This window comes from Meleagris gallopavo, chromosome 2 (genome assembly GCF_905368555.1).
Source record: "Meleagris gallopavo chromosome 2, MGAL_WU_HG_1.1, whole genome shotgun sequence".
Classification (NCBI taxonomy): domain Eukaryota; kingdom Metazoa; phylum Chordata; class Aves; order Galliformes; family Phasianidae; genus Meleagris; species Meleagris gallopavo.
The window spans coordinates 26,412,944-26,435,579 of record NC_139405.1 but is presented as its reverse complement, the minus strand read 5'-3'; the positions used below and the strand labels follow the sequence as shown (position 1 = coordinate 26,435,579).

Below are 22,636 nucleotides of genomic sequence, written 5' to 3'. Positions count from 1 at the left end.
AAGCAATCCAAAATGTCCAGTATGGATAAGAAGCAGCCAAGAATGCTTTTGACTCTTTTAATTCTTTCATTAATATTGTTGATAAGAAATAAACAAAACCAACCTGCAGAGCGTGTATGAAGACCTACTATCTCCCTGAAGACACTGAGTTGAAGAGAGGTGGGGAATTTGGCCATCTTTAGCCTGCACTAAAAGACCAGGCCAGAGCTTGCTAAACCAGAACCCTTAGCAGAACCCTGCTGGCTTATTAACTGCATCAGTAATATTTCAAAGGGGACCAAACCAGCTCACTTCACCATTTCTACCTCCAGTATGAAACATTCCTAATCCCTCCTAGTAAGTAAACATTGTAGGTCAGTCCTTTGCAGTACACCTTTACTTCTCTTAGTAACAGCTTCGTAGTAAAACATTTCCTCCTGTTGCCCCTCACAAGCCTCCAGCTTCTCACACTGCCCTGTATCAATGTAAAGAGCCAAAAAATAATGGAGCTCAAGAATCTGAGCAGTAAATGGGGAGCTCTAAAATTTCAATGAACTTTAAAAATAAAAACACACTAAAAACAAAAACCCAAGAAAAAGTAAAATATTGGAATTGTATCAACTACTCCCATTGCATTGCAGGAGAGTATCTGACCTCAGCTATTCTGCAACATCAATAAAGATGTCTCCCAAACCTGATAAACACCTTTAATATTTGAGCTTATAATTTGAGGACGGATTAGGATTGTTAAAAGCTTAGAGAGGGAGAGCATTTAATTACACATTGCAAGCTCTGCAGACCTAAGCTGTGCTGGTGAGCTGCTCCCTTTGCTGTCCCTGGGCTGCCCCTGCCCACATGTGGCTGTGGCCATGGGCCAGTTGGGGTTGCAGATTCCAGCCCACTGGCTCCTCCGACATTTTCTCGTGGAACAAAGCCCATCTCCTCTAACACAGTTTTTTTCCCAGGAACTGGCCCACGCTGAATAAAATAAATAAATCACAAGCATTTTGTGAAGGGAAAAAAAAATATTCCTGCTGTACATAACTCAGGGGAACAGATGTTTTTCCATTAGCTCACTGTTCCCTGCTACACTGGCTCTCTTTACATTTCTTGTTTATGGCATGTTCATTACAATATTTTTTTCTAAACTTCTAGCACATTAGTGAGCCAGCAGGTAGCTCTCTCCAGCCCACTGTGACTACACAGAACAGTTATCGGGGTGATTTTTCTTTAAATGCTCCTTGAAATAAGCTTTAGGTCTACCTGGTGAGGTTTGCAGACTGCATTTAGCAGGCATTTAGCCAATCTAAGATCAAATTACCAGACCTACTTTGCTGTGAGTGGCCATATTTGGTAAAGTACTGGGCTAGTCAAGAAGCTCAATTGTCAGATATAAAGTACTGGCAAAGACAAACAAAGTGGACATTGTAGTTAAAAGTAAAGCTTAAAATAATATAGCAACGGGAGCTGGAGTATTTGAACTCCTATTAAACTAGCTTGCAGCATTCTAAAATACTCCACATAAACAGAGTATACTATTATTACTGCCTGAAAATACACTCACACATACTTTGGGCAAGAAATCACTTGTTACCGAAGGAGTTTAAAACTACTGAAACTATTTACTTTCAGAACTGACTCACTTTGCTCTCCAGGTCAAAAGCAATCTTGTAAAAACACGTAATGAAAGTAAGTTTTGGTCATAAATCTGAACCATTCCAAACATATTTTCTTTAGCCAAACAGCATGATTGTATTTTTTAAACAGAAAGGAGGAGTACTGGCATAATTCTGTAAAGGAAAAAAGGGACAGAAACAGCTACTAGGCTACATTCGTCTTGGTACTATTATCACCAGTAAACTCTAGTATTCTCGTAGCTCCTTCTGCTCTAAGAAGTGGAAGGAGTAACAAGCTTTACCAGTGTCATGGAAGTTCTCTCAAGCCTGAATTAACCTATCAGTTATGAAAAGCAGAAAAAAAAAGAGAAAAAAATGGGTATATGGATCGCATAAAAATCATCTCACCTGGAGCTGCACGACAGCAGAACTGTGAACTGCTGGGAGCTCCCTCTCCAAGTATTCCCTGAGGTAGGGCCATGACACAGGGCTGCTTTCAGACTTGGGCCAAGAATAATGTTTAGGCTTGTTAATGTAAAACCTAATGAGATGACTCTCCCCTTTTAAAAAGCCATTACATTTCAAGAAGCTGCAGGGGGGGTTATTTTTAAAAGGGACCAGACAAGCTGTATTAATCACAGTCCTTACTGAAGAAGACTTCAAAACAGCATGCCTAGTAGTATTTCCCAAAGCATCTCTCTCCAAGACCACCTCTGTCTCTTTGAAGACAGCAGACCCCTTACTCTTCCAAAGCCAACTGTGACTGCCTGCAGGGGACAGAAAGTTATGGAAGCCCTCTAAAGAAATGTGTTAAGTTCCCTGATGCAGATGAGATCATTGCACTCCCCGCTGGTCCTACAAGAGATGGGTAGACATAAGATGAACAGTAACAAATTAGTTTTATGTGGATGTGTGAAAAAGGAGAAGAGGACTTGTTCTAGAGACCATAGATGCCTCAATCTGGTTGCTTACCAGAAGCTATAAGAAGTTAGCTTGCCAAATGGCCAAGATGAAGTTCATGAAACACTGCTGCAGGGAAAAACAAAAAACAATGGTGCAGCACATGCAGACTTTGCAGTTGCACTTCCAAAGCTGCTGCTTTATTATTTTCTACATGGCTGTTCATAAAGCCAGAAAAATTGCAGATGAAAACCACAAGTCTATGCCCTCTTATACACAAGTATTTCTAGCACAGCACAAAAAAGAGTCATTATTTGGGCAGAATTGACAGCCTTGCCTTCAGTAGCTGTTAACTGCAAATGTTCTTGTGCACTAATTACGGAATGTGCTAAATAAGAGATGCATCAGGAGCCCAACAAAAGCTCCCCAGTTCCAAGAGACTGAGGATGCTTGTGCAAAAGGCAGGCTAGCCCTGAACTCCTACTGCAGCAATGGGTAGTTGGTGATGCTGTAACCGTTCCCCTATACTGGCACCATCTGATGACTACCACACACTAGCAGTACGCCTGAAAAGCTGTGCACTAGCTCCTTAGTGGGATCTGGCTGCTGAGAGCTGCAAAAATAGCCTCACATAGCTGTAGGATAGTTTGCTTAGTGCACCTCTCTTCAGTGAAGGCCCAGAGAACTCTGCCTGGATTCATCAGCTTTCATGCCTGGGTATATGAAGAGGTATGGGACCTGGAATGGCTCTGATGGAACCCAGACCGACAGGCTCACAGCCTGGTGCTCTGCATCCATACCACACCCACACACAGACACATGACCAGCTGCATCCTCCTTGTGTCTGAGAAAGATAGATGCTTTGTTATTCATTTACTGTAGTATGAGGGTAATGATTTATCTAGAGATTTATGATTAACACTAGAAAGGTTAAAGTGTTAATAATGGTAAAAACAGCAGCATGCAAGTCTTTTCCCAAAGGCAAACAAACATTTCCCTCCATTTACAGATAGGAAACTGAGGTATAAAAAAGCTAGGCAACTTGCCTAGAGTCACAAGATGAGTCATTGACTGAAAAAGGACAAGTTCCAGCTAAACCAGATAGAAATCTACAGCCACTGATGTGGCTCTTTCATAAACATGAAGTGACTCCAGATGCAGGCATAAGAAGGTTATGCTAATTGCTTGTTGCTTTCCACAGCTGTTAATTTTGTGGTGAGCTGTAGCACAAGAGCATGTGATGACCTTAGCTGGTGTTTACAAAATATTTCTATTTTGGAAGTTATTACCTTGTAACTATTCCTGTCTTCCTCTCCTTCCTGATGGGAGAGATTTTGACACAGAGGGCCAGTGATGCTTTTTTAAGCTATTCGAGTCACTAAGCCCACCAAGACCAAAAAGATGCATCCATAACAGTAACTGGCCTTAGTAATGAAATCACAAAGCAGTCACAATATATATTGTCAACACATCGATCCTATTTCAAATCCAGTTAAATTAAACATGAAGAAAAACAAAGTTTAAAATAAACCAATAGGACAGAAAAGTTACAGCTTATAATTTCTGTCTAAAAAAATTAACATCTCTGAAGAAGGCACACTGAAAAGTAATTGTAGCAATTCACAGCGAGGTCACAGCAAGCACTAGGTCTTTATTACTTTTGTCTTTTCACACAGCAGCAAAAATAAGAACTGCCTCCAGCTATCTGAAGGATGATGGACAACAGACACCTGACTTCTCATCACAATAAACTCCTTTTTTTTTTTTTTTTCCAATCCCACCAGTCTCCTCTTCAGCCTTAAATCAGAAGGATAAATGGAATAAAAGAAAACCCTGCTAGTGATTTTGAGGACCATAGTACAGCAGTGAAATCCTAAGCAAATAAAAGAACATGTGATTAACTTAAAGGATGACACACTTCATTAGGTAAGTTCTTTTTTTCTTAATAATTAGCCAAATTGTAACAAATAGAATGTCACATGTTTTGTACCAGAATTGAGGTCTAATTGGTAGAAAACAGCCCCACAAAGACAGCTATAAAAATCTTTGCTGAGAAGTAGCGTGAGACTACCAGGTTTTATGTGAGAATTGTCAATTGTAGATAATTGATAGAATTTGACAAGTTCTCCTGCATACGTAATGGTAAATTATCAGCAACGTTCTGGTGTGCTCTGCTTTTTTCTTGTTGCAAGTGGTAGCAGAGACATCTAAGAAGTAATCACAGCACTTATTTCAGGCACACAATGGCGGGGCCTAATTGTGGAAGAAAAACTGTGTCTCTTAAAAGCAAGACTGCAGGGTCAGAATTCCTTTTACCAGTCTTGAAATGCAAATGGTAGAATGTGCCATGCAACTCTTCTCCTCACCAAGGGCCCTATATAAAACCCCTTCATGAGTTTGGATGTCACCACTGGGTAGAGTTCCTTTTCAATATTCTCTTTTCCCTATCCAAGCTTTGCTACAATATGTCTGTTTCAAAGTGATGTGCAAATCTTTCAAGTCCTTGGAAGATTCAAGCGGCCAAGAATAAGATGAGTAGAGGACTTTTTCTTGTTTAATAATTTTCACTTAAAACTCAGGAAAAACTGGAATGCTGTCAGCCTAAATAACATTTAATGGGTTGTTTGCCCAATCATGTTCAGCAAAATGAAACTAATTGCTACTATCAAATGACATTTCTTAATGAAGAACTGCTTCCTCTCCTCGTTTAGAAACATATTTTAGTTATGTTTGAAGTTTTCTGTGTTACAGAAAAATAGAGGTGAGCAGAAAAATCACTTTACTCCAACGTTTTATTTGTTAACATTTAATCAAGCAGTATTTCAAAAACCAAGTGGGATAGATGGGCAAATTTACTGTTGGTGTAAGGTGTTGAAACAGCCCTGATTTTAACTATTCCTTTAATACCCATGTCATCTGATTCACCACTGGAAAGTGAAGGAATTCCAGGTTGTCTGTAAATACCAAAACTTACCAGCTTGTAGCCAGATTTGTTCAAGAGTTGTCCACAGCTGCATAGGTCCTTGCTTCATCATGCTGCTCCGCATTGTTATTTCAGATATGGCTTGTTCCATTCTTGATGCAGCAAGGGAAGAGGCTCGCTGTGATCCTATGGACCAAACAAACAAGAACAAGCAATGTATTTTATACTTTGGCATATTTGGCTCATTAGCTAGGCAGGTCTGATTGTCTTTTCCAAAGCCCCGGTTTTGTGTCATAAGAGTTACATTGAATACTGAACTGGAGAAATATGCCCTATAAAAGGTTATTTTATTGAAAAAAGACTGTATTACCCATGGGCTGCACCTCAAGCAACTGAATCAAGAGACAGTAATTTTATAAAAGTCTGCTTACCAGCTTCATTGAGGAAGCAACTGTATTTTGCTCATTTGGGTAGTTGAATTCTATCATCAAATTATTTCCTAAGAATATTTATTAGTAACCTGTTTTATAAGCATACCATCATTATACAACTGCAGAACGTGGCTCGCTAATGTAAAATGCTAGTACAGAACTACAGAGTAGGTCAGCAGCATTCAAAGAACGGAGATTTCAAGTGACATCAATACAGTCCTGTTGGTTTAGAGACAGCGTGGTTTTTCACTTAACCTCAGGGAGCAGAGAGTTCAGTGCTTCGACTATATTAACCTTTAGTATGCGCTGTAACATTTACGTAAGAACAAAGGATTCGGCACCCACAGCTTGGGGAACAAAACATCACATCAAAAGGTGACTCCAGAAAGAAGGTACAGACAGAGACCATCTTCTCAAGCGCAGTATGCAGTCGTTTACTTTTGCAGAACTACCAAGAGGACAGTCACAAAGCATGGAGCTGTGAAATGGGGCTTCAGAGCTTGCTGTGTGAAGTTTTGAGAACTAAATATTTTAGTATATATAGGTTTAATGTGATTTTAAGGTTAATAAGCTCTTTCTCTTGAGAGCTGTTGTGACTAAAGCACTTGGGCTCATCTTGTAGATGACAAGATCTTGGAGCTAAAATCCCATGTTCTCTCACAGCAGCCCTCCAAAAAGAGCAGAGTAACAGGTATTCGGAGAAGCTGGGGTAGCTTTGAGCATGGGAAAGGAGAGAAGCGCAAAAGCCTGTCACAGGATATATACATTAAGCAGTCTTTTGAAGAAGACTGGCATGTTTTTCCAGCTGGAGAGGGCTGAAGCTAAAGCACATCTTGACAGCTGATCATCACCTGTGGGGGCCATGGTGTCAGCAGGCCTCTGTGCACCCCATGCTCCTCTGCAAAGAGTATGCAGTCTGGGGAGAACACTGCCCACAGCTTTTATACAAGCCAAAGCCTCTGAGAGCTTATTTTCTATGAGAGTCCACAACTGCAATCCAGAGCCTGAAACTGCCACGGGAAACGCTTGTCCCGTTATCTCACTGCTAACTAATGTCATTCATTTCCAGCAGCAGAACTTCAAAACAGCTCCCCAGCGCTCAGCACAGGCGCCTCCCACAGCTCCCTTGCAAAATGCAGATGTGCTCCTCCTAAATGCATTTTTAACATTCCTGCGTATTTTCAAAGACATTCCTGACCTAATGTTCCAAGAGATGACAGTGCAGTAGTGCAGTAATTATGGCTTCAATGGTACAGTAAAAGCCATTCCACATTGTATGGAGAATTTATTACATGTAACAGTCTATTTAAGAGATCAATCTTCTTCTGCCTGTTTCACTGTATGGAATTTCTCCCTCTGCCCTGCCCACTCCTGCTCATCTCCCTCCATTTAGGAGAAATTTCACTGCAAACGGGCTCCCAGGAACTCGCAGGCAGAATGAGGTTGTTTAATGCAGGGAAAACAAACAGGCACTCATCCCCAGCTACCCAGAGCACAGGCAGTTCTGTACAACAAGAGGCAACATGAAAATTGCCATGTGAACAATTATTGATGCTGTTTAGGAGTACTTCAAAGTCAGGGCAGACTCACATGGTCAAATTCAAACATGCTGCATGGGCTTTGTTGACTTGGTAGTCAGCCTAAGCAGATTCTTGTATTAGCACTCCTGATCAGAGTGGTGTGCTTTAAAAGCAACATTCAGCATTACATTCCTCTGCCAAGGCTGTCCTCTTTCAGAGAGGCTTTCTGGAGCTGTGCAGCACCTATACCTAACGCTGTTCTGACTGCAGTGAGTGGGCAGATGGGCTGTGCCTTATTCACATCCGCTTGGGGAAATCCTCTTTTTCTTGCAAGTCAATGCATGGGGATGATGTCCCTATGAAGGAACTCTCTGCATTTTGGACAGGTTCATGTGTTGCTGCGGGGCTGAACAGCCATTTCAGGTCTAATGAAACATCCTTCCCTCACAAAGAAGGCTAAAAGAACATCACTATGAGGAACTTGAAGAAGCACAGGCTAGCTCCTTCTCTCCTTGTTAGCCAGGCAGGTAGCTGCTGAAGGCAGAGAGCCTGCAGTGTGACACTGATCTCTGTCCACTGCTGTGTGTGCTTCAGCCCGTGCAGCCTTAAAAAGGGAACTGGAGTTACTTAGCAATTTACTGCCTTTGGCAGTTATATGCAAAGAGCCTCTGCTGTAAATTGCTAAGTAACTTGGGATTCCTTTTCATGTTGCAGTCCTTTGATGTTTTTTTTCCATTCCAGCCTAAACAAGGAAGCAAGCCACACCAGGCAGTGATCAGCTCTGTCCCCAGCCCTGCACAGTCTCAGATAGATATGTTCCCTGCTCTCAGCATACATGTACATGGAAAGGCTCCATCCCAGCCCAAACCCAAACAGTAGCAGTTTGCAACTGCTATTTCTTCTCACCTCTGCAAGCTCTTGTAGGAAGGCTCCAATAAACCCTTTAAGGGCAGGACTTTGCTGGCTTGGCCTTTATAGACAAAAGGCATCTAGCCACAGACCTGACCCTCAGGTTCACGTAGCAGTGACCTCAGGGTGGGCTGAGGGCAGCAAGGAATGCTGCCAGAGCCAGAAGCAATGACAGCTCTCACACAGAATGCCTATTCCTAAAGGAATGTAGAACTTTACAGGCTAAAAAAAAACTCACAAAACTTGTCTCACAGAACTTAAATGTCAAGCCTGAAAATACGTGCAAATGTTGGCATAAGAAGACAGCACTTCGATTTGTTATTTTAGTGCACTTTCTTTCTCTTTTTAATAGCTCCACCAGACAGAATATAAACCTTGCATTTTAGCACAAAGCCCTTTACACATTTTTTGAAATAAATGATTAAAAAAAAATATTTCGTCATGATGAGCTCCACATAGAAACCCTGCAAAAACATACCTAAATAATTTTGCTACAGCGTTGTTATAAGAGCAAGGACTAAGTTTAATATTTTACATTTATGAAAAAACTGCTATGAGAATAGAAATGCACCTCCATAGATTTACTGGGCTTATAAGAAACGTAGAATTCCCCAGCCTAAATCACTTGAGGCAAGAACATTATTAGATAAGACTAAATCACAAAAAGAATGAAATAGCAAGACAGCTGACTGATACCAGTGAATTTAGTTAGGAACGCTGCTTCAGTTAGGGGAAGATGAAGAAAATAAAGAGGAATTAATCTTCCTGGCAGGAAACCTAAAATTCTAGCACAGCAAATAATCTCATTGTGGCCTAACCGAGGGGGAGGCCGGTGTCAGACCCAGCTGCAATAATCTCCCTTCGGTCACGGGGGGCGGATCACAGAGCACTGTGCATTGCGGCCATACTGCTGCATGCTCCCTGGAGGCTGCGTGCCGGAAACTGGAGCCTGCTGCAGGCTGATGCCAGCACCAGGCCTCCTCCCTCCCTTCTGCTGCAGCACTGGGAGGCACGAGGGGAGAGCGGCTGGAGCAGCACTCTGCTGTCTCACCTCCTGCTTCCTCCAAAAGGGCCCCCAACTGGGACGTGTTCCCAACTGCCTCCAGGACAGTACTGTGGAGGAGATAACCTGGGGAGTGAAGGCTGATTTGTCTGCCCAGCATCAGGGATCATAAGGGATGCTTCTGTAAATCTTCACAGTGACCTTCCAGTGATTACTGCCTCAAATGATTTTGCACCAACCACCAGGAAAAATTCACATTTGCTCCCTTTTCCATCACTTTTAATATGCCAAGCAGCACTTATTCATTCGGTAAACTCTCTTCATCCATCTGTGTTGAATTTGGTCTTTTCTCTTTCAGTAATCTAAAGAACTACAAAATACTGATTCACACATACAATGAGAAAACAGACACAAAATATAGAAACATATCGCAGCAAAGGATATTACAAGGGAAAGGAAATAAACACATTAAGAATTACATAAATATATGCGTATAGAACCAGGAAGATTACAATGTCATAAATACAAACCCTCAGGGCTCGACACTGTGAACAAAAGTCTGTGAACAAAAAGAGCAGACACACTGAATAATGTTTTGATGCTCGAATGTTTGCATGCTCAAGACTTACCCTTGTCATGCTTTTTAAACCACTGATCAATATAAACGGGGGTTAAACACACAGAACTACAGAATGGCAGGGGATGGAAGAGACCTCAAGAGATCACTGAGTCCAACTCCCCTGCTAAAGCTATAATAGGCTGTATAGTAGGTGACCTGATGGGTCTCAAATATCTCCATAGAAGGAGACACCACAATCTCCTTGGGCACCCTGTTTAAGTGCTCCATCACTATTACATAAAGAAGTTCTTCCACATGTTCGAACACATTTAATTTAATAAAAGCCACATACTGAATAAGAATTTGTCAACCTCTTCAGCTGCATGCACTGAGGACATGACTTCAGTTTTACCAGTTCTTGGACAATCACTAATTCCCTAACCTGAAAGCATGAGACTCACTTAAAATATGATGTTTTTAAAAGTAAGATTTCCCCCCTCAAGTGTTTCTCTACATGCACATGATTTGAAAGCTGATGTATTTGAGAAAGCACAGATCATTTCCTCACCAGAATCATTATCGTGAGCATCTGGGAGCGTGAGATGAAGTCCGTTATGCTTTCTGATCACTGGTGTTTCGGTCACACTACTTCCTTTCTCAGAGCCACTGTAAAGAAACAAAACTGTTAACTGGCCACCTTTCAGCAGGGAGACAATGTTCTCCTCAAAGCAGGCAATAATCTCACTTAACTGTCTTCTGGAACTGAAAACTTTAGGTGTTTCTTGAATGTGTCATTCTAACACCACCTACCCAGCAATGGATGAGAAATTCGGTCACTGAAAAATCATGCCCAGCAAGGGCTCCAGTCTGCATGCTGCTTTCAGTTTATTTGACTGCTGCAATCTTTGCCAACTACTGGATGGGCAACATGTTGCCAGCTAAAAAGCCAGATCAGAGGAGGCCAACTACCAATGTCTCACACACAGAAGAACCACTGCCCCTTGGGTTTTTCTGTAGAAAGTTGGATTTGTGAGTGTGCTGTGCTAATCCTTTTGAAACAGACCAACCACTTTCCAAATTCCTTTATTTCGAGAGGATTATCTCCTCTCCCACTTTTGTTCTATTTCAACAGAGAAGGAAGATAAAAGCTACCACATAGTACCACTTTATGAAGGGAAGCCTACTCGGTCTGCTTCTCTTCTAGACTTCTATTCTTACAAGGCAGTTCTTCAAAAAAGGAACTCCAAAATAATAATAACCCTGTATCTAATGATAATCACTTAGTGTTGATCTCCTGAGCCTTCCTGTCACCAAAGGACTGCCACCTCTCTAGGATCAGATGGATGGTGATGATATCTCCTCTCACCATCCATTAAGAGACAAAATATCACAAGGAAAAGTGACTGTTTTTACTGGCACGCTTCCAAGCCTGTAGCTCAGCTTTTGGATAATATTCCTTCCTGGAAAGGAGCTGTCACAGAATCGCAATTGCTGTGGATGCCCAGTCTTCCAGTTTAATTAGTCCTATGGTACAGATTGCATAGGATTCCCTTGAATTCGTATTAATCCAGCAGAAGAATTACCTTGGGATTGAGATTTGGTTTTAAATATGATTGTGCTGTTATCACAAAAAACAACAGCAGAAGATAAATCAAGTCTTGCCCTTGCCAACAAACAGTCTAGGACTGAAAGCCACCTACTGTCATTTGTCATACTGGTAATCGTATTTATAATAGCTAATTAACCTCTTACTGGGGCTTAGGGATCAAACATTACAGTTTTTGTTAGTCTTGGCGACTCACTGCTCATCTAAATCTGGCCTTGACTAGGCCTCCCTGTTTTACATACTGGTTTCCAGACTGATATCCCATTTGAAATTATTATATGGTGAAAGATAGAAGGGAAAATTCAATGCTTGCTCAGCCATCATTGACACAAGTGTCACTGCCTTGGCTGGAGGATGCTGGTGGAACAGCAGAGGTATGTGCAAACCTGCCAGCTTTGCTTTATAATATTATTAACATGGTGCTTTGATGCAGCAATCACCATGAGGTCAGTGTTTAGGCACATGGCCGAACACTGGTTTAGGCAATGCATTAATATAGAAAAGACAGGCAGGAATTCTGACAACAGGAGAGAAGCCTTTAGAGAAGTCTTGACAATACAGCCTCAGCTAACAAAATGCATCTCAGTACAGTTAGTGGCAAGGGGACTGCATTCTGAGAAAAAGCAGCTTCCAACAAAAGGATATTCTTTATTCTGAAAAAGGGCTGAAAACAAACTATTCCTTGTTGAAAGCTGCAGTACCAGGCCTTCAAGCAAGAGAGCCTTCCCAAGTACCAAAGAAGGCACAGTAGCCAGATGATTTGCCTTCCCCAGATGGCACTGGATGTGCCCATGTTTTAAAAAGGTAGTTGAGGCAGTGGATAAAATGGTCACAAAAATTAGTGAAGGAAATGCTTGACCGACAGACTGCAAGGGCACTATCAGTTTGGTTTATCAAGGAAGAAGACAAAGGGCACTTAGCATGGTACATAAATGCCTGCCATGGGAGAAAGTAGGGAGAAAGTACTGGGCCCTGGAAGACTCTGTAGACTAACAAAGTTACAGTGAGATTGTGCAGCTGAGAAACCAGGGCCAGACAATGCAACCAAATGTAACTGAAGTGCAATTTAACTGTGGGTGATTAGCTACTGATTGAACTAGTAAAGATTTTCGGGTGTTAACAGCTCTCAACCTCATATAAAAACAAGCTTTTCTTTTCCAAGAGGCCTTAACAAATGTCCGCCTCCAAGTCCCACTGATAAGAATTCCCCTTCAGTTCCTTTGAAAGCCCAACCCAGAATATTTTAAATATTTGTTAGCTGATAGTGCTGCAATTTGCATTAAAAAAGGTACTTCCTGCAGCACTAAATCCAGTCAAAAAATCCACTGCAGGTACCAAGTTAATTTCTGCTACTTTTCAAGCACTATTTCCTAATGCAAGATGCTTTCTGAAGCATTTTTTTGAGAAAGCCAAAAAATACTACTGGGAATAGCAATGAAATACACATTAGAGGTCCTAAAAGCAAAAGCAGAGCAATTTGTTTTGTTTAGGCTTCTATGGCTAAAGCTTATCAAAAGCCCCTAAAGCTGTCACATCTTGGTTTTTTAAACATAACAGCCAAAGCACAGCTTGAGATCCAAATGCAATCCAAACGCTTGAAGTATTTGTTCTCCAACTCAGTCCCTTCAGTCTCAAGACTGCACCCCTCCACCTCGCAACAGTAAGTCACATCCAGTTCTATGTGATCAGTGTGGATTTGATCACCTTCATGAGGACGACTCATGAGTGTAAAGATTATTCATGTGAGAAATACGAGATTGAATCGTCAGCTAAAGACACAAAGGCCTATGGAAATCAATGATTCCAGCGTGTAAGAGACTATTTCCAGTGCTGTGTAAATATATTTAGTGTGTGGTCTGCTGGTCATTAGCTAAACCAACATGGAATTACTGAGAATCCTTTAAGGACAACTTGTACCTAGACATGCATCATTCTGTACCACCATTCTGGTATTTATAAAGCCTGTGTAAATGTACAAATAGAGGAACAATAAAACTTCTTCATCAACTGGCTGCCATGACTGCTGCTGTCAAGCATGTTGTATTTTCCATCAAACACAACCTCTACAAACATTACAAGTGAGAGGTAAGTATAGTGTTGGGATATTTCCAACGGGGGAAGGGCTGTACATTGGTATCATGACTGTGAAAATAACCAAGAGAAGAGGGAAGAAAGAAAATCCAAGCTGTTAAGCTTCACACTTTCTAAACTCTTATCTTTTCTGGAGGAGAAGCACATGACAGAAAGAGAACATAACTATGACCTCTTTCAGCACTGTTCAAATGCTTTTTTTTTTTTTTTTTTTTTAATCATGGCTAAAAATCTACTTCTGTTGCTTGTTTTAACAATACTATTTCTTACCCTTTTCGCAAAGTAATTTAAGTATCTGGACAATTAAAGCAGATAGCTACATCCCCAGTGTGAAATCTGAACTGTTGGACAGTGGAGAAAGCCTACCTGTGCTGTAAAACACTATAAGCCATCTGCCACATCTGCAACATACGTCTGCATGTCACCAGAGCCTCTTCAGGTCCTTTATGAATCCATTCCAGCTTCACTTTGGTGAAGAGCAAGCTGCAAGATGAAAAAAAAAACAACTTCTGTTTTATTGGCACCTCATAAATGTTGAGAATCAGTATCACTCTAGTAAGATCCTGGCAGCCAGCAATTTCGCTTTCTTAGTATGTCCAGTTCTAAAAGAAAACACTGGAACACAAAACATTTAATTTGGCTCAACTTTGATTCCCGACAAGGAGATGAGAGGATTACCAGTATTCCTCAGCTGCAGTCAGATTTGTGTCACAAAGTTGGCAGGACAGCGTTAAAAGCAATGCATTACAATGCTAACAAGGCGAAGCATACATTGAATCTCATTTTATTGTGGACAGCATTAAAAACAAAATAAAAAGGAACTGGCAGAACACAGAAACCAGAATGCTTTTTCAGTCTGCCATCCTCCTATGACAATGACTTACATAATAAATATCAGACAATATGTTGGGGAAAAATCCAATGCACCTACTATACTTAAACAATTATGTAATGCCTCACAGGAAGGAAATATTTCCTCTTCACTCCACCTGGCATCATCTTCTGCCCCTAGGCAAGACAGCTGATAGCCCTGGTATGTTTTTGTTCTACACAGTGTAAGAACAGCTACTGTTCTTGTATCTAGAGAATACATACTTGCACAGACCATGGGAATTTAGCAGAATTAGGTCAATCTCAGGTTAGAAGACAGATTCAGTAATGACACAACTCATCACTTGCTGCTAGCGCGACTTTTAACACTATCTTTTACAAACATGTTTCACCTTTTTTAAGCACCAAGATCACTGAATTTATTTCTTATGTACTACAGTAAATTTGCCTTTTTGCTTTAAATGTTTTCAAAAAGTCTGAGATCTGTATTTTGAAACAGTTCCATAGAGCTAGCAGTCCATTCACTAGATGCAAAATATGTGTATATGCACATAACACTTGCAACTGAATGCTGAAAACCTTAAAACTAATACTGTGAGTGGGGCCTGCAGGCCCCCGTGAAGTCCAAACAACTTCAGAAAGAGAGAAAAGCAAGTGCAGTCTCATATTAAGTTCATTTAAGTTCAACAAGACCAAGTGTCAGATCCTACACTTCAGCCACAACCCCAGGCAATGCTACAGGCTTGGGGCAGAGTGGCTGGAAGATTGAATGGAAGAAATGGTATTTGGGGCATTGGTAGATGCTTGCCTAAACGTGAGCCAGCAGTGTGCCCAAGTAGCCAAGAAGATCAATGGCATCCTGGCTGGTATCAGAAATAGTGTTGCCAGCAGGAGCAGGGAGGTGATTGTTCTCCTCAGCTCTGGTGAGACTGCACCTCGAGTACTGTGCTCAGTTTTGGGCCCCTGAATACAAGAAAGATATCAACACACTGGAGCATGCCCAGAGAAGGGCAGCAAAACTGGTAAGAGGTCTGAAGCACAGGTCTTATGGGGAGCAGCCAAGAGATCTGGGATTGTTTAGTCTGGAGAAGGGGAGGCTCAGGGGAGACCTTGAAGCTTTTTACAGTTAGTTGAAGGGAAGCTGTGGTAAGGTGGAGGCTGGCCTCTTTTCCTGTTTTGCTAGCGATAGGACAACAGGGAATGGCCTCAAGTTAAGCTGGGAAGGTTCAAGTTTGACATCAGGAAAAATTTCTTATTCCCGTTCACAGCATCAGCAAGATACTTACTACAATAGTATCCAGTGTCTAGTTCTCATTTGCAACTCAAATTGGATGAGGTTCAGAAAATGGTTGTACTAGTGCACTGAGCCCCAAAAATGTAGTTCATTAGAGGCTCAAGAAGCTTAGTTGATTTAGTTTAACCAAGAAACAGCAAAGAAAATATTTTGCTTCAGCCTACAATGGAGAAAATATACTTAATAGTGAGGTTTTGATCTAGCAGAAAATCAGAAGATTCAAGGTTTTGTTGGAAGCAGAAACTTATCAAACAGCGATGGTAAGTAAATGCAAACATGCAATTATGAAAGCAAATAACCTTTGCAGCATCTACCTCGAGTATTGAGTAAATTCTGTAGTCTTTAAAGTTTTTTCAGCAAGACAGGATAACTTTTGGAAAGCAATGATATTGGACAAATAGAAGCTATGGGCTTGATGGCGAGGCTCACAAGTTAGATTCTTTGGAGTCTGTTCTGTGGAGGAATGGACTTGTTGTCCCTGTTCTCGAGGTCCGGTCCGCCGGGGGCTAGCGATCTCCCCTCGCTAGGACCATAACAGCACTGACACCAATATGAGGATGCTGCATATGGCGTTTATTGTGACTAAACAGTGACTTATATATCCTACATGCTTCGTCTACGCCCCTTAAGCACGCGTGATGACTTACACAGCAGAGCAGGGGAGGTCCTATCCTGTCACATCCCGACTCCTCGTTAACGCCTACTATACAACAGGACCTGCACCATCACTCATTGCCCTTTTTGCAATTCATTTCTGAAAAATATTCTATCAGTCCAAGCACCTACTACCATGAACTATCTATGTTATTTTACAAGTGCAGAATATTTTCAAACCACTCCAAACTTTCAAGGTGAAGGACCTTCATAACCAATGTATGACATCCATTGCAGCAAAAGAGTAGTGGTCAAGGAGACCCTAGGGCCTCGAAAAGAAAATACTCTTATTATATCCCCAAATAACACCACACTCATGGATGCTAAAGGATAGCACTCTTAATATTAATCAAATAGAAGAATATAAGAATGAATAATCTCTTAACGGCCAAACTACTATGCAGGAGGGATACATTAACAGTGTTCCTCCTTCATTTCATACCTGTATGGATATAGATAGTTTAGTTATCCGCACACAAAATCACTACACAGTATACTTAAACAATACAGTTAAGCATTGTGAAGGTGAATATTACATTCTTTTTTTCATCATTCTGCTGCTTTTACAGTGACTACATATCAATTTCTTTGGATGAAGATGCAAAATTCTATCTGAAGAGTGAGAACAACTAATGAAATGCAGGAAAAGAGCAAATCCCTAACAAAAACATAACAATATCTCAGCAGGATATTATCATCAGTTGTAAGACATAGGCACACAAAGGTTAAAAAAAAATAACGAAGAAATAACACAATTTTAGCGAGTGTCACTGCAATGGAACATTAGCAGATCTTAGAGATACCACGCACATTTAACTGTTGTGGTAATGAGATTCTGGAATACTGCTGTTCATGCTATCATGCAATAATATAATGAACAAAACCAAAAGGCAAACAGGAAGAACATAAGTGGCAAAAGGAATCAAGCTGTACTGACAACAGTAGTAAACAATGGAATTCAATATGACAGTTGCAAGCTGGAATGAAAATCATTGCATTATATATGCTACATGTTGTTTGCATTGTTTTGTAGCAGTAAAACTAGATAAATAAAAATACAGAGAGACCACTGAAGTAGATGGCACAGAATCATTTTTATCTCAAGTTTATCGTTTTATTACAGATAGCACTCTTGCTACAAATAAATCTAATGGGTATTGTATTGTATCAGTGTCTGCATACAACTCTCAGGGGCATAAACAAAAGTTATGTATGCAAAGATCTCACTTTATTGTATTTTCTTAATATCATTTTACTGTACTTTTGTATGATGCTTGTAATATTAAGCAGAGCAGACTCTTAAAGAGATTCCACATATAAAAATAGCCCTGAGATTATCAATAAAGTCATTGTTAATTCTGTTAGCCTCTGAAAATGAAAACAGAGAGATTTGAGCTAAAGTAAATACATAAATTACAGGTACATAAGCATAGGAAAGGAGAGGAAAAAAACCCCAAGTCATTCTTGTAATGTGCACAATTTCAGGAACAGCAACAATGGAAAATAACCAGTGCTTACTCTCTTGATACTGGACTCTAAGTTCCCTCTCAACACAGGTTTTCTTCTAACACATGTCCATATCAAAAGCCTCTGTTCCCTGCCATAAGGTCAGATAACTGCCACAAGTAACATACTGATCAATCACAGCAATATTAACTCTGTCAAATTAAAATCTGTATATAGCTGATTTTGTTTAGATAAATTCATTTGTGAAGCTTGAAAAATTAGGTTTCACTATTACAGCATATTATAAATATCATAAATGTGAACGAAGTTGGGAGACGCTATGTTTAGTAATAACCTACTGACTTTGTAGATGCTCTAAAAATATAGTAAGATTTATTAAATGGTTAATTGTTTTTAAAGCTTCTTTAAAATGGAGATTTTAGTTTTAAATGTAGTAATGATACATTTTTACAGCACCACAATGGGTTCTCTATGTTCTACCACATCACAAGCAATAATTGATACAAATACAAAAAACAACTCATTCCACTGATTTTGAGCTTGAGAGACTGAATTAGAAATAATGAGCATTATGTTATCACTTATGTATATGTTTTGTCATTCACTGGCTGTTTTTAGCCCTTTCAGTTCATCAGAGCTTGTCAATTAATGAAGTTAATTAATCAACGTCTCTGAGATTTACCAGATCAAGGCCATAATTCCCCAAAGTCTTTCTTTATTAACCTAGACTTTGCCCACCTACACACACAGCTGCTGACTTATTCTGAATCTGCGTACAAAGGAAATACAGACAAACAAAACTGTCAGCAAGCACAGCAGTAATACGTCCCAATTTGAGACAATTATCGACCTTAGGATGAAGATACTGAACCTCTGCAACTAATGTTTGCAGTCTGTGTGTGTCCCTCATTAAATGACAGGATGCATGTGCATGTCTGTTTGTGTGTGTTTACAGCCTTATGCCTGGAGAAAGAAACCAGAGTCCTGTCACAGCTCTGAGGACAGCAAATGCAGTTTATCCAGTGACAGATTAATGGGGTGTTGGTACAGCAAGTGCCACTGGGAAGCACAGCCTAGCTTACCCTCCCTTACCTCTTAGTATTACATACGGTCCTTTTCCATACAGAAGCACAAAGAAATATACCATTCCAGCTCCAATGAAAAGCTGGGGGATGCCATGACCTGAGTGGGTAGATGGCCCAACAATGCTCCCCCAGCACTGAACTCTCTAAATCTGCTTCCTCCCTATTAAGGTAGCAGATGCAAAAGGAGGCTACAAGTGGATACAGAATACAGATTGATTTAACAGATCTAAGAAGAGGATGGAGAAGATGAAGTGAATGATGAAAGTTTGGGAATACTTTTGGTGCATGAAGCTGGTTAAGTGGCCTTTTCAGCCTGGAAAAGAGACTGGGAGAAGAGATGACAGACTTATAAAATCACTAATAGTGTGAAGAAAATAAGAAATAAAAGCAGTCTGTGTTGTTTTAATTGAAGAAGTAGGGGATATCCAATAAAGCAATGAAGCTGTGAATTTTAAATGAGCAAGTGAAGTGTATTTTTGTACGCTGCAAAAGTAAAATGCAAAACCCATTGCTAGGGGATGATCTGGGAGCAAACACATAAACAGGTTCAAAAAGGGATTAGATAAATTCATGGATGACAGACCCATCAGAGGCATTAAACTCAGCCTTAATGCAACGTCTGGCTCGGAAAGCCTCAGAACGACTCAGCTGACAGAAGCAGGGATAACACATGAGGGGAAGGATCATCCCACTGCCACGTTTCTGCATACTTTTCCCTGTGCATTCACCAGATGCCCTGCTGAAGACAGAGAAGCCCTTAGTTTGATCAAGAATGGCCATTCCTACATTTTGAGATAGCATAAATATAATTGCAGCTTGTATTCTTTTTATAACCCAGATTGTATGGTCTTGTTTTATCTGCTAGTACAAGAAGAAAGTGTATCTAGAACTGCAGTTTCTTCACAGCAAATTAGCTGTTTTAGTTTATCAGCTGCTGAGTTTAGCTACAATGGTGAGTCACCTATACAAGCCAGTTAAAGTTCTTTTATCATAACAATTAACCTTTCCAGAGCACCTGCTAAAGCCCTTGCCATGTTATCAATATGAAAAAAATAGCAAAATTGGTAAGCTGCTCTTAATCTCCTACATTCTTCTTGACAACATCAACATCAAAGTTGCTGTCTTCTCAAATAACTCAGTGCTTCTTGTAGTCTCCTGACATTTAAGGGCACATTCTCTAGTTAAATTAATGCCAGCAGTGCTGACTGCAACCTCCTTTTATAACTTCATGCTGTGCCATGTAATCTATCACTTTCCCTACAAAAATAAATTGGTCATATACTTTTACAGACATACTGCCTATGGCTCATTGCCCATTTATCCCCACCTCCCCCCCCAGTATCAACAAAAAATAAAGACAAGAACCACAAGCCTCAGCCCAGAAAAACAAGCAGATTCAAAGATGAGACCCCTCTTTAGAAAAATGCCCTGTTCAGAGCCCAGGTTCTCTAGAAGAGTAATTCAGTTACCGCTGCTCCACAAGCTATGACTGCAACAGCACTACACAGGATGAGCACAGTTTTCAGGGAAGTAGATTCTTGCCTATTTAATGTTCACATTATGAAGGTAATTTTCTAGACTTAGCCCCCCAATAAAAGGCACCTAGAAAGTTTCTGTACATAGCGTAGAAAGGAAACTATGCATGGATCCAAACACTGCTTCCCAAGACAAACCTGTCTGCAGCCAGTCCTATTTGGTCATTCAGTTCCTTAAGGTTCACTTGTGATGCAGAGTGCAAATATGATTCATTATTAATACAGCCCACCCAGAAACTGCTACTTACACTTAGAAGGAGGCCTTGAAACAAATCCCCCTAATCCACTAAACACACGCAGGTCGTCACTTAAAAAACAACAACAAAGCAACTAATAGTCTGCTGGAAGAAAAAACACAATTACATACTGGAAAAGAAAGCTATTAAAGTCTTCGTCTCCATCTTTCTCTGGAGCTAAGCCATATCTGGCTATACCCCAAAAACTGAGGCACAAAAATGAGTGATCAGCGTTCTTTTTTTTCCTTTCCTTTCAATTAGATCGTTCATTTTGAAGCCTAGATTTGAAATATTTTGCTTTTTGCTAAGAACATAGGAATCGAGCTAGCTGTTAGCAGAGGTGATGGAAGCCCTGGTCTTTCTCTTATCTCCCTGTGTTATATAGGATCCTTTGGGTGACGCATCTGAAAGGAACTTTAACCTTCCTCTCGCTCTGATGAGGAGCTGGCAACAAAATGATTTTGTGTCATCACAAAACGCATGCGTTTCACTCTACATCTAGCCTGAGTAAAGACATAGATAATTTTCACAACTGTTTACAGCAAAATCTGAAAACTCTTAAGCACAAAGGAATTTTTCCTTTTGATTCTGAAAGCAAACTGCTAGGAGAATGAAAGCATCTGGCTCAGCTCACAGAACGGTACGCTGGTAAAAACCAACATGTTAACCTGATCCCCACTAACCTTCTCACCAGAAAAGAAGAAATTTCTGACTAAAAGCTACTCTCCGAAAGCAGCGCTAACTTTGTGACATGAAGGAAAAGCACCAACCTTGGTCATAGCACTTGCATTTCAATCACAGATGTGACAAAGTCACAGTCTGGCAGAACTCACCAGGATTATTTGACGTGCCTGGGTCATCAGATCTAAGCCACCCATTTTTTCTGTTTACTTTCATTGTCACAAGATGCTGGATGGAGGTTTCCATCATGCAGATACAGCACTGCTTTACTGAATGTTAATTGACTGCACAGTCAATTTACTACCCTTACATTAAATAGAAAAAGAAGGTTACAGTCTTGCTATGTGGAGTGTCGACAACTTCTTCCATTAGGAATGCATACTAGACATTGTGTTGGAACATTGTGAAAGATTTTAAACTGAGGTTTAGTTTGCAAGTGTTGGGTCGCTTTTTTTGTGTGTGTGTCTGTCTGTCTGCAAATTGTTGGGTGTTTTTTTTTTTTTTGACAAGGCCCAGCTACAAGGAATAACTGACATTGCATTGGACACTGCATGAGCACCTAGAAAAAGAAAGGACAGTTTTCAAGACTCCAAATGCCAGAAGCTACACAAAAATGTGCATTTAGCAGTGCCATCTCAGGGGTGTATTCTGGAAAACCTGGTGCACTGCATTGCAGGCAGTGAGACCAGCATCATATGGCCCATATGACACACAAGAGCCATGCTCTGTTCCCTGCAGGGTAGACAGCGGGAATAATCTCTGAAAACATTATTCATCAACATCTTCCTACTATCTTTTATATTTAATCTATTAATGTTGGTGCTGCAATTTCAGAGTAATCTGTGGACAGGAAGGAAAGGAGGCTGGGACCCCACATAATTGTCACCACTTTTAAAACATTTTCTCAACTCTTGGGCCTTATCCTTGAGGATGTCATCAGATGTGCCCTTGGGTAAATCCAGCCGGTCCTGATTAAATGGAAATTAATTTGGAAGGGCAGATCTGAGAGCTACCATGGTGTCACAACCACTGGATTCTCCACTTACAGAAATGAAAAAGGAAACAAGACCTAGGCTAATTGCTGAGCTGAGATCCTGCCAGACAAGAAAAGAGCATTTACAGGACAAAGCTGAAGTACTTTTTATGCTGCCAATTCCTCCTCTCCCCAAAGACTGCAGAACTGGATGCTTCATTTACACTTCTCAACTGTTGTGCTTTTCAGAAAAGCTTCTAGGAGATGCAGTTTAGGAGCTTTTAGAGGAAAGGATATCAGAACTGTGGTTACTGAAGTAGCATTCAACATCAGCCTCCAAGCC

At 40.6% G+C, this 22,636-nt stretch overlaps 1 protein-coding gene across 4 annotated transcripts in view; it reads right to left on the bottom strand.

The window, feature by feature from the left end:
* Positions 1–22,636, bottom strand: part of TTC7A (tetratricopeptide repeat domain 7A) — a 161,407-nt gene that overhangs the window by 37,395 nt on the left and 101,376 nt on the right. For all 4 annotated transcript variants that reach the window (XM_085219390.1, XM_085219391.1, XM_085219392.1 and 1 more), the window contains 3 exons: positions 13,904–14,020; positions 10,409–10,506; positions 5,470–5,604 (listed from right to left, as the gene is read on the bottom strand). In XM_085219390.1, the coding sequence (XP_085075516.1) occupies positions 5,470–5,604; positions 10,409–10,506; positions 13,904–14,020 (350 nt within the window). The remainder of the gene's footprint in view (positions 1–5,469; positions 5,605–10,408; positions 10,507–13,903; positions 14,021–22,636) is intronic.